Here is a 12,372-nt window from a genome sequence, read left to right on the forward strand (position 1 = left end):
GGGGAGCCTGGGGGCCCTGCTGGGTGTGGACGGGCTGGGGGAGCCTGGGGGCCCTGCTGGGTGAGGCCGGCCCCGGGGGAGCCTGGGGGCCCTGCTGGGTGTGGACGGCCCCGGGGAGCCTGGGGGCCCTGCTGGGTGTGGACCGGCCTGGAGAGGAAGACCAGCAGGCCTGTGTGCCTGTCACGATGGGGTGCTCTGTGAGCATCCGTGTCCTGTGGCTGCCAGGACAAATTCCATAAGCTGAGCGCAGAAACCAGTGCACGCTTCCCAGCCCACAGTCCCGTGGGTCAGGCCCTCAGTCGGTGTCAAGGCCAAAAACAAGACCACACCCCCCTGAGCCTGGGTCCTCTTCCAAGCTCAGTGGTCATTGGAATCAGTTCCTTGTCACCTGGCCTCATGGGCAGTCAGGATATGGTAGTTCGAATTTTCCTCTGACCTGTTCTTTCTATTCTTTCTCTCTGGAGAAAACTCTGCATTTAAAGAGCTCACGTGATAAGATCAGGCTGGTTAGAGTCGTCATCTTGTTTTATAATGTCCAAGTCAACCGACTCGGCATTTGAATTATATGTGCAAAACGTACGGAGTGAACTGAATAGCCAGGAGCCGGGAACCTGCTGGAGGTGAACGGGGCGTCTTGGAATTCTGCCTCCCACCATGGAGCAGGGACCCGGCAAACCATGTGAGCCTCGCCTGCAGCAGTGGGGACTGAGGCTGGACTGGGCCTCCTACCAGTAGCTCTTGGAGGCCTGCTCAGCTGATGGCACCTTTTTACCTGCAAAAAATGAGGTTCTGGCTCTCATATCTTGGTACATTCTTAAATATTGTCTTCACTCCTTTTTTCCTGTTCACATTATTATGTACACTTAAGTCATGCTTGAAGAGTCTTTCTTCGTGCCTGCCGCTGCCACGTCCCACCGTGGTGTGTTGGGATTTCCATGGGACTTCCAACAGAAGAGGGCCCTGGCATTTGACCATCCACCTTGCCCTCCGCCCCTCCTCACGTGGTCTCTAGGCTTTAAGGGAGGAAGTTATCCCTTCCCCTGTCCTGACATGAGGCTGGTGTCCCAGCAATGCCATTTTTTTTTTTTTAAGATTTTATTTATTTGAGAGAGAGAGAGCATGAGCAGAGGGGCAGAGGGACAGGGAGAAGCAGGCTCCCCGCTGAGCAGGGAGCCTGATGCGGGACTCGATCCCAGGACTCTGGGATCATCACCTGAGCCGAAGGCAGACGCTTCACTGACTGAGCCACCCAGGCGCCCCCAGCAATCCATTTCTTTGACATTCCAGCATGTCTCCGGTTCTCTCAGAAATGGCCCAGGTGGGAAGGAACCCAGCGATGCCACACATGCCCTTCATCTTCTACCCCAAGCAGGGTTTTTGGATCTCCTGGGCTGCCAACGCCATTCTTGGCCCGTAGTGGATTTTTCCTTTCCCTATTACTTGGTTGTCACCAGGAGAAAGCTTTTCCCTTGGTTCACCCGAGATAAAAGGGTTTTATCAGGAGCTGCACCGAGGCATGGAAGCACAAGAATAAACAGAGAACCGTAGCCGCACACGAGCCACAATCTACTTAGCCCAGAATCCCACCCTCAGTTACCCCAGGCTCCAGGTTCCTGGGTCTCCAGACGCCACTGTGTGTCTGTATGCGTTTAATGTAAATTGACTTCTTTTCCCTGCTTCCCCCTTAACACCGTTTTTGAGACTCACCCCTGCTGCCTCTGATCCAGTGTGTGGCATCTTGTTGCGGCGAGGGGGTTCATGGGTGACTCCCACCCCCTCAGTAGTATTTGGATTCCAGTTCTCTTCCTTCTTTGCCTGTCTTGATGAGTAGTGCTGCACGAACGTTTTTGATGGCCAGCCGGTGAGGGCTTATGGTGTCTGCAGCCATCCAGGTCTCTTGTGAATGTTTGGCTCACCTCTGCCATTTTGCTCTAGTGTTCTTGCCTTTTTCTTCTTGGTTTGTAGTTAGTTCCTTGCAAACCCACCCCCCAGACAGATGTTAACGTTGTCCATGCTCTGTGCTCGTCTGGTAGTTTGTCAGCCAGCGAAGCGTGATTTGGGGGTCTCAGGTAGGATGGCGTCTGCACGCGAGGTGGTGCAGCTCTTTCCCAGAGCATGGGCCCTAACTGTCTCTGGCTTTGACACTGGAGTACCTGAGCTCGGCTCCTGTAACTCTACAGCCGTCTCCTGCCTTGCTCCCTCTACCCCTATTGCACCGTGCATATGCACCCCCCCCCCCACGCACACAGCCCCCATAGCCCAACCCTTGGCTCCAGGTGGGTTTGTGGTGTTTTGGGGGGGGGTGCCGAGGCCTGACCTCACTCAGGTTGCTGGAGGGCTGGAGCTGAGGGAAAGATGGGAGGTGGGCATGTGGTCCAGGCCCCCCCTGTCCCCCAGGCTTGTGGTGGCGGTGGAGGAGGCCTTCACTCACATTAAGCGGCTGCAGGAAGAGGAGCAGAAGAACCCGAGGGAGGTGATGGACCCCCGGGAGGCAGCCCAGGCCATCTTCGCCTCCATGGCCCGTGCCATGCAGAAGTACCTTCGCACCACCAAGCAGCAGCCTTACCACACCATGGAGAGCATCCTGCAGCACCTCGAGTTCTGCATCACTCACGACATGACGCCCAAGGTAGGCCCACTCTGCTGCCAGCATCCCGCCTCTCCCTGCTCCCGGCCTTCCTTGCCATGGGGCTCGCTGCACCCAGCCCTGCAGCCCTGCCCTCGTCTGCTTTGTGGTCTCTTCTCCCATCCCTGCCCTACCCACCGCCTCTGCTTGGAGTCAAGTTCCCAGGCGGTGAGGGGCAGGGGCAGGTGGGTCTGGGAATGGCTGAGACCTGACTCCCATATCTGCAAGGGCTCTGCTGTTCCCACACCGAGTCCCCCCTGTTCCCCTTCACCGCCACCGAGTGTTCTTTGTGCTCATTTCGAGCTATTACCCTCCCCTCAGCTTTATTGTCAGCCTCCTAGAATTGCGTCCCCAACCGCCCTTGGTGAGCAGGGTGACAGCCTCCGTGAGAGCCGAATGCAGGGGAAGCAAGAATGAGGGAGGGCTCGCGGTCTTAGCCTGCGGCCGGGAAAGTGCTGGGGCGCAGGCCCCGACCCTGGGGCGCCCCCCTCCTCTGTGGGCTCCGCTTCCCCATGTTTACAACAAGGGTCTGAAGCAGGAGCCCAGCCCCTTTCTGCTCTAATGTTCTAGATGGTGTGGAAGCAGAGCGTGAGCTGGGGCACACCTTGGTTGTCTCTGGAAGCTGTGCCCCCAGGGGGCGCGGGTGGCAGGTGGGTGGGAGAGATGCCCACGCAGCCCCTGGCCCCTCCTCAGGCCTTCCTGGAGCGGTACCTGGCGGCCGGACCCACCATCCAGTACCACAAGGAACGCTGGCTGGCCAAACAGTGGACGCTGGTGAGCGAGGAGCCGGTGACCAACGGGCTCAAGGACGGCATCGTTTTCCTCTTAAAACGCCAGGACTTCAGCCTGGTGGTGAGCACCAAGAAGGTCCCCTTCTTCAAACTCTCCGAGGAGTTTGTGGATCCCAAGTCGCACAAGTTTGTCATGAGGCTGCAGTCTGAGACCTCGGTGTGACCGAGCGGCGGCGGCGGCAGGGGGGGTTGCGGGCCTCCTGCGGGCGGGGGAGGGCTCGGCTCTCGTCTCCCGCCGCCCTTCGGCCTCCTGCCCCCGTTTACTTTTACTTGAATTGACTCCCCCACCCGTCTGCTCCCCTCCTCCTTAGTTGCCCCACATGAGCCTCAAGAGGCCACCTGCGTCAGCAGAGCCTGGGAAGCTCGCTCTCTCTCCCCAGCCCTCACTTGGTGTCATCCTGCAGGAAGCCGTGCCTCTCCCCCTCTCCCTCCCAGATGGATGGCGGTCTCTTCCGAGAGGGGGTGGGTACCCCCTGAGCCCCCACCACCCTTGAACCAGGTTCTCATAGCAATTTCCAACTGTGGCCCCAACAGGGTTTCCCCGGGGCACAGACATGACTCCAGAGAGCCACGGTGCCAAACTTCTCCAGATGGTGGGTTATCCACTCTTTCTGCCCGTTCAGCCCGCCCGGTACAAACGCTGAGTTCTTGGGGCAGGATACCCCTGCCTCTCCCCCACACGGCCCGAGTCAGGGGTCTCCCCGCCACGGTCACTGGCTTCAGCTGTGAGAGCCTCCCCTGCACATCCACACACATTCAGAGCGAGGGAAGATCCTGCCCTTCACTCCAGAGTCTCTACCTTCTGTTTCTGAGTTGAATGGTCTGTGACCACAGGCAAACGGAGGCAGAAGCCCTCTGTGACCATGTTTCCTGGGCCATGTGGGACAGTGCCTTCCCTCACTGGGTCCACCCTGGGCAGCCTCTGAGGGAAGGATGGGAGAGACCCCGGGGAACATCACGGATCCCTGCCCTCCGAACCTGCCTGTACTTCTGTTCCCGCCTTGCTGGGGCAGGTTTCCCCTTCCTGCTGAAGGACGGCAAGTAGACAAGGCGCCAGCCCAGAGGCTTGCAGACCATGACCCGACCCCTGAGGTCTGACACCAACATCCCGCCCCCTCCCCCGTGTGTGTGGGTGCTCAGCGCCAGGGACCTGTTGCCTCATCTTGTTTTGGGGGGAGCCAGTAGTCCCCTCGTCCCCTGCCTTAAGCCCACTTCTTTGCCTCAGGGGTCTCTTTTCCTTGGCTGGCCAGGGTCCCCTCCTGTCTCCCTGCCTGGTTCTCTGGGCGCTCGTCTCCTTCAGTGCTGGGGTGAGGGGCCAGGATTACCGCCTTCAAGGGTATCTGTCCCTCACCCTGTTGGGCTTCTGTAGCCTCTACACCCAATCTGAATTCTCCAGAGTTTAGGTCTCGTTTTGAGCAAAATTCACTGGCCTTCTAAGACATATTTTCAGTGTGCGTCTGAGCCTTTCGCTCAGACGTGTTTCATTTATGTAGTTTTAGCCGAGGGAACTGGAACCTCCAGCCGGCGTCCACGGGGAGGGCCATTCGCCGCTGGGCTGGAGTGTGCCGCGGGGCCAGGCCTCTGAGGAACTCACTGAGCCCCCTCTCAGGCCCATCTTCTGGCGGGCTCACTGGTTCTTGCCACGCAGAGCGCCCCCTGAGCTCTGATCCCCACTGGTGTTTGACCAGGGAGGCTTCCTGTCTGTGTAGGGGCGGCCTGGGTGTAATGGAGCCTTGTGATGGCCTTTCTCCCCTTGTTCTCTCTGAAAAAGCACATCTGTCCACCCACCACTTCCTAGAGAAGGGCTCTTCAGTTTGTGCCGAGCCTGATCCCCGCAGGTGTTGGTTGGGGGGCTGACTTAGGCAGTGCCTGAGGGAAATGCATCCTATCCTGGGGGTCGTGGGAAGGTATCTTTTCTTCTCCTCAAGGACCTGGTTTCAGAGGAGTCCCTCCTGGGTCACATTTCTAAATACCTCACTATCCTGGAAAATGGGGCTTGGATGGTGGGCAGGAGCGGGGTGTGGTGTGACAGAAGGACCGGGTCGGGGCGGGCAGATGGAAAGTATTTGGGATCTTCGTTGCGGCCCTACGTTAGGGGCGGGGGAGTGTTTTATTTTCAGAACCTGCCATGTTTTTAATCACTGTGATTTTTTCATTCCTTTTTCCTAAAACAAAAGCAAACTTTCCCCCCAACTCTCTAAGCACTAAGGGCTGTGACTGAGAACGGTAATGTTTTGGTCCTTTGCGTCAGAACTGTGGTATCTTTGTTTTCTTTGATGATTATTATAATTATTATTATTTTGTAAAACGTCAGGATGAGTTGTCAAGTGTCTGGGTGTGTGTGTCTTTGCTTCTTCTGCACGGGGAGTTGTCTTCATGCTGTGAACTGCTGCGGGGCGCGCCGCGGGCCCAGGCCCTCCGCGCACTGTCCCCCCTGCTCCGCCGGTCCCGCCACGCGCTGGGTTCCCTTACTCTTCTCCTGTGGGGGCGCACCTACCTGTGGCCCCCCCCCACCACTCCCCCAGGACACCGGACGTGTGGCTGGGTCTCTCTGTGACTCCACAGCGTCCTAGCTCCTCCCCACCAGGCCTTCCTGTCATCACCTTGGGGCGCCCCGGGGATGTTGCACCTCAGGCCTTCACCTACCTCGTCACACTGCCGCGTCCCCACTGGCCCCCCTTCTCTTACACGACCCTTCACGCTCCGTTGACTCTCGCTTATTTCTTTCTGATCCTTCGTCTCTCCCCATGCCCGTGCCATTTGAGCCTTTCATTTTTTGCTCCGCATTCCTGTTGCAAATCCCGCCATGGTACCTGTGAAGAGGCTTTGGGACCCCCCCAGAACCTTCTCACCAGAAACACCCCTTCCCAGAGTCTGCTTCTCTCCTCTGTGGGGCCCGAGGAGCTCCCTCGCCCCTCCGTGCTGTCTGTCCGTCTGTCTGTCTGTCTGCTCTTTCCCCTGCCCTTCCCCCAGGGCAGCATCTGCTGATGGATTCGGTCCTGGTGTGTGATTGTCGTGATTTGTTCTTCTGTGCGCGAAAGGAAGGGGGCTTGTTTTGGGTCCCCTCCAAGTGAGATTGTAAATGTAGAATTTGCCACTGTTGAATCTAGATTTCTTTTCTTCTTTTTCTTTTTAATTTTTTTCTTTTTCTTTTCTTTCTTCTTCTTCTTCTTTTTTTGGGGGGGGGTTACAGAGACCTTGTGCATGCATGTAGAAAGTTGTAAAATGTAAATTTTTTTTTAATATATAAAAAGCTTGTTTTTACAGTTTGCAGTGGATCTAAACATAATGGCAGTTTTAGGGATTTTTTTCTTAAACATAGGAACTAAAACTGTACAAATTTTTTTTATATGAAATAAAGACATTTGACTTTTGTGGGGGCATTCTGTTGTTTTTCTTTTTCTACTGGAGTGGGAGCAAAAGAAGTTGCAAAGTATGTGCTCCTTGTTAGGGGGAGAGCGGCCAGCAGGGGGCAGTGTGAGCTCAGCATTTGCTCCGCTCGCCCTCAGGCCCCACCAGTCTGAACCCAGATTCCAAGAAGTGAAGACTTGGCTGTTCCTTGGGGTGGTTGTCGGGATAAGGAGGAAGGAAAGATTACTTTCCGGGTGGATCCGGAGGATTTTGTGATTTCAGTCAACTGTGATAGCTCATCACATTTCATTGAGAAAAATTCCTGAAGTATCTCTAAGTATCTTCTCTCTTTTTTTTTTTAAATGGGGATTTTTATTTATTTACTTGAGAGAGAGACCATAAAAGGGAGGAGGGCCAGAAGTGCTCCCCGCTGAGCAGGGAGCCTGACATAGGGCTCGATCCCAGGACGCTGGGATCATGACCTGAGCTGAAGGCAGACGCTTAACGACTGAACCACCCAGGCTCCCCTCTTCTAAGTATCTTCTTATTCCTACCATGATCTCTCTAATCTTTCAGGCACGACACAAAAAGAATCTTCTAGCAATAGTCATGTATTTAAAATGAAGACGTTCAGTTGGCAGTGTGCTTGTAATCAAGCACCAGAGTCGTCATCAGGAGATCAGGGTCCTTCTCTCAGCTCTGCCCAGACCCACGCTTCTCTGGGACTTTGGGCACCAGGCTTCACCCACGAGCAGCCTTCTGGGGTTAAAGACGAGCAAGCGAATGTAAATCCTCTTGGGTGGAGTTGACGCATTTCCTAGGTTTGGTCTTCCTCTCCCCAGCCCACACTTTGCCGGGCTGAGGATGCAAAGACGAGACTCAGTCCTTGTCCTGCAGGAGGAGCCAGGTGTATAGGAGGCCCCGGGCCGGATCACCTAACACACCAGGCCAAATCACCACGTGCCGCGTTCACAGGCACAGCACACACACGCCCTGGCCGGACTCTGAGGAGCTCAGGGAGCCTTTCTCCTAGAAATTTAAGGAGTTTGTTTAAGAATCAAGTTCGGGTAACCCAATCTCCTTGAGCGGAGGGGCTTTACCCGTTTTGTTCACCTAAGTATTCCTGGCATCGATGCTATTCCTCACATACAGTTGGTGCTCAATAAAAAGAAAATTATTGAATGAGTAATGAATTCAAAAAGCTAACAATATGATGGGGGCACATAAAAGGGGTCATATCCTTCCCCCTTTAAAATTGCGCTCCTGTCTTTCTCGTGAAAATGAATAAAAACACTACCCTTGAAATGTCATCCCCCATCCTCATGACTGTCCTTCTGGGAATGAGACTGACAGTTTCACTTACTGTTTCCGATTCACCTCGAAGCCAACTTTTGACTTACTGTGACAAAATCTCTACCCTAACATGCTTCTGAAACTATTCTTGTTCTTCGTAGCCAAGCACAACAAATACCTTGGTCTAGTGAGTCTTTAATTCAGTGCCCGTGATGCCCCCAGCCTGGTGTGAAAGCTGTTTGTTTGGTAAAGGTTGTGGATATGTTCCTGCCTCCACTGACCCAACTTTGTGGGTCTGTCTGAGGAGTCTGTCTTTAACCTCCCAGACCTCCTCCTACACTAACACTGGCCCCAGGAATGAATAGATTTAAGGCCAGGTCTCAGTACTTGATCTGTGGGATCATATTTTCTCTTGGGGTTTGCTGAAAGCAGAAGTGATAGTCCCGACCACTTGTCATGGCTCAAAGGGCACTCATAACTGTTTGCCGAGAGGACGCACATTTCCATGGAAGTATTTCCCAAATCACTGAAGACGGGGTTTCAGCTCGTGCGCTGTCGGGATAATGCCAGACTTCTCTTGGACATTCTTGCCCAGACGTGATTTTCCAGCCTTTGTCTCTGAAATGAGGCCAAAGGGAAAACCCGGGGCTGGGGCTCTGGGAGGAGAGCCATGAGAATCTTTAGACCAAGTTCTTAGCAAATCCTTACACACTTTTTTGTTTGGGTCTGTTTAAACGGCTTCTACAGAACTGAAAAACAGCAGCTTGATGGAGGCCCGGACTTTATATGGTAGTTTAAGCATTGATGGAAATACTCCTCCAGTTGCTGGGAAGGCTGGGGTGGGAGGAAGTCAGCCTTTGGAAAACTATCACAGCTCAGCGCACAGGTGGTCATGGAAGATGTTAGAGAGAGAGTAGAGGACCATCCGCATAGGAGAAAGATGTTGGGGAACAGTTAGTCCTGTACTAGCTCTCTGGTTTCTCTGCAGGCTGAGAATGGGGTCTGTTTCCCTCATTACGAACCGCAGGGCAGATGTGATATCCTAAGAACCCATAACAACAATGCCAAACTTAAGTACATGTGGAAAAGAGGGGGAAAGTACTGGCCATGTTGGGAAACCTGGGCAAGGCACTGGCTTCTCTCATTCCCATCTGAGCAAGTTTTGGGGAGACACTGTATGCTATGCAATGAGATACAAAGATAAATAAAACATTGTCCCCTCTTCTAGTTCATGGGACTTTGGCTAGTAAAACTGCAGAAATTTTATTATTTTGTCACCTGTTTTCAGCAACCCAAGGAAGTCAACTTTACCTACAGGTGGGGCACACTGAAGCCAATGCTTGGGGAGAGCGTTGAGCCTGGTAGGTAAGCTGTTGGATGTCACCACTGAAAAAGAGCCATTTCTACTCTCTGGATCCTGTAATGGGGACCACTTTGGCTGAAAAACGTTAGAGGACTCAGATCTTCAGTTGTGGCCTGTTCTTTCTGCTTGCTTTATGGGCACACTTGGCCCATTCTGCTGCCTCACCCAGGACACTATGTGGTTGAAAGTGAAAGTGGGTTTTTAGGATTATAGGGCAGTGAAATTACTCTGTATGAGACTATAGTTGTGGATACGTTTCAGCATAAATGTGTCCAGATCCACAGAAGGTCCAACACCAGGGGGAAAATCTATTGGAAGCTGTGGGACTTTGGATAATATGGGGCTCTGGTGGGGTGTGTGGACATGGGGGGCGCCTCTACCTGTGTGGGGGGCAGGGTGCCTCTGGGAACTCTCTGTACCTTCAGTTCCCAGTTACGTTCTAGCAAAAGATGAGTCTCTTCGAGAATAGCAGAGAATTGCAATCCGGGACTAGCAAGCTGTGGCAAAAACCACAGGCAAGTCCAACAAAGGGGAAGAGCATTATTTTATGGAGAATAAGGAAGAAGTTGGGAAGGGTTGTTTTGAACAAAAGTCCATTGGAGGGGCGCCTGGGTGGCTCAGTCATAAAGCGTCTGCCTTCGGCTCAGGTCATGGTCCCAGGGTCCTGGGATTGAGCCCTGCGTCGGGCTCCCTGCTCCGCGGGAAGCCTGCTTCTCCCTCTCCCACTCTCCCTGCTTGTGTTCCCTCTCTCGCTGTGTCTCTCTCTGTCAAGTAAAAAAATCTCCCCCCCCCAAAAAAAAAGTCCATCAGAAAGAAGCAATAGGATAATGATGGCTTCTCATGGGCCGAATCATGGGGGTGGTTGGTTTCTTGTAGGAGATGCGAGGCATTTTTCCCGTTGGGGCCTGTCACTGATGATTCTTTCCAGCGAGATTTTTTAAAGGTTTTATTTATTTAGAGAGAGAGCATGAGCAGGGGAAGTGGCAGGCAAAGGGAGAGGGAGAAGCTGACTCCCCACTGAGCAGGGAGCCTGCTGTGGTGGGGCTTGATCCCAGGACCCTGAGATCATGACCTGAGCCAAGGTCAGACGCTTCATCGATTGAGCCACCCAGGCCCTCCTCCAGTGAGATTCTTCTGTTAGGGTCTGTGACTGACAGTTCTTCCTGTAATTGACATTGAGTGGTAGGGCTCCCCCCCGCCAGACCCTCCTTCTAGCACCCAGAGTCCACTTCAGTGAGGTGTCTCTTTATTAATTTTCACACTGTGAACCTTAGACTGCTCTGGAATATAGTCTGGTCAAAAGGTAAAACGTCCAATTGTAAGTAAGTACTGGGGATATATGTAATTATAGCGTGAGGACTACCGTTAACACTGCTTTATGACGTATTTGAAAGTTGCTAAGGGAATAGATCCTAAAAGTTTTCATCACAAGGAAAAATGAGTTTTTCTTTTTTTCCCCTCTTTTCTTTTTTCTTGTATCTATATGAGATGATGACGGATGTGGACTAAACTCATTGTGATCATCATTTCACGATATATTGTAGTCCAGTAGTTGTGCCCTACACGTTAAATTTACATAGTGCCACGTGTCAACTATATCTCAGTGAAACTGAAAGAAAAAGAAATAAAATCTATTAAAAAAACAAACCCAAACCAAACATAACCTTACTTAGTCCCAGATACAGACCTAGTAATCAAAGTAATAGTATAAGCACTTGTCATTCAGGAAAAAAAAAGGGGAAGTGTCTGCTGTTTCCCCTGGATCCCTGAAAGCGTGCCGTGGAGCTTGGAACTCTGCTAAAGCCCCCAGAAAAGGAGGGTCTGGTGGCCCATCCACGCCTTGACAGCTGGAAATTTGCATGAATGGGCTTGAATGTGTCAAGAGACAGGTGGTTTCACTTACAGGTAGTTTTCGCTCCTTTCAAGTTCCAGTTAGTATTTGTTCTATTTGACACAGAATGTGTGATTTTAGGGTGAGGTTGCCTGGGATAGCTTTTACTGCCATAACGAGCTGCTGCTGAAGGCACAAGCTTTCTGTTATAAGATGAATAAACCCTGGGGGTCTGCTATACAGCACGGTGACTATCGTTAATGGCATTATGTTGTGTACCTGAAATTTGCTGAGAGTAGACCTTACGTGTTCTCGGCACACATGTGCACGCACATGCACACAGTCGAGGTAACTATGCGTGGTGACTGATGTATTCATCTGATTGCGATAATCGTTTCACAAACTATACATGTTTCACATCATCACGCTGTACACTAAAATACTTAAAATTTTGTTTGCAATGATACTTCGATAAAGTGGAAAACAACCCTGCTGCCAAAGGGCTATTTTTTTTATAATATTTAATTTAAAATCAATTTAATTAACATATACTGTATTATTATTTTCAGAGGTAGAATTCAGGGATTTATCCGTTGCATAGAACGCCCAGTGCTCATCACATCAAGTGTCCTCCTCAATGCCCATCACCCAATTTTCCCATCCGCTCACCCCCCTCGCCTCCGGCAACCCTCAGCTTGTTCCCTAGAGTTCAGATCAAAGGACTATTGACTTGCATCCTAACATGGAACCTCCGACCTCAAAGATGAGAGCCAGTTAAAAAGGAAGCTGTCCCTGAAGATGTCCTTTTCAAGGACTGGTCAGCAGTTGGGCCCATCTGCTTGGGAGCATCTTGAAGAGTTTGACACCAGCGAACCTGTTTGCTGGGATGGAAATGTTCAGGTGGTTTTTATTCTGTCTTGAAGTAGGTTCTGATGCAGATTCTGATTCAACAAGCTTGGGATAAGGTCTGAGATTCAGCATTTCTAACAAGTTCCCAGGTGTCTTAGACACGCAGGTTACCAGAAGAAGAAGAAGAAGAAGAAGAAGAAGAAGAAGAAGAAGAAGAAGAAAAGAAGAAGAAGAAGAAGAAGAAGAAGAAGAAGAAGAAGAAGAAGAA

General features: G+C 52.0%; 1 protein-coding gene across 2 annotated transcripts in view; it reads left to right on the forward strand.

Moving 5' to 3' along the window:
* VANGL2 (VANGL planar cell polarity protein 2) overlaps positions 1-6,787 on the forward strand; it is a 25,980-nt gene extending 19,193 nt beyond the window's left edge. The window contains exons 7-9 of one of the 2 annotated variants that reach the window (XM_025860750.2): positions 2,398-2,629; positions 3,320-3,478; positions 3,952-6,787. In XM_025860750.2, the coding sequence (XP_025716535.2) occupies positions 2,398-2,629; positions 3,320-3,478; positions 3,952-3,975 (415 nt within the window). In that variant the 3' untranslated portion in view covers positions 3,976-6,787. Of the gene's footprint in view, positions 1-2,397; positions 2,630-3,319 lie in introns of both variants that reach the window. The other variant, XM_073888216.1, reaches the window with a different exon arrangement.
* The last annotated feature ends 5,585 nt before the right edge of the window (positions 6,788-12,372 follow it).

This window comes from Callorhinus ursinus, unplaced genomic scaffold (genome assembly GCF_003265705.2).
Source record: "Callorhinus ursinus isolate GAN/ISIS: 27379988/994484 unplaced genomic scaffold, GSC_fseal_2.0 scaffold88, whole genome shotgun sequence".
In the NCBI taxonomy this organism is placed as follows: Eukaryota; Metazoa; Chordata; class Mammalia; order Carnivora; family Otariidae; genus Callorhinus; species Callorhinus ursinus.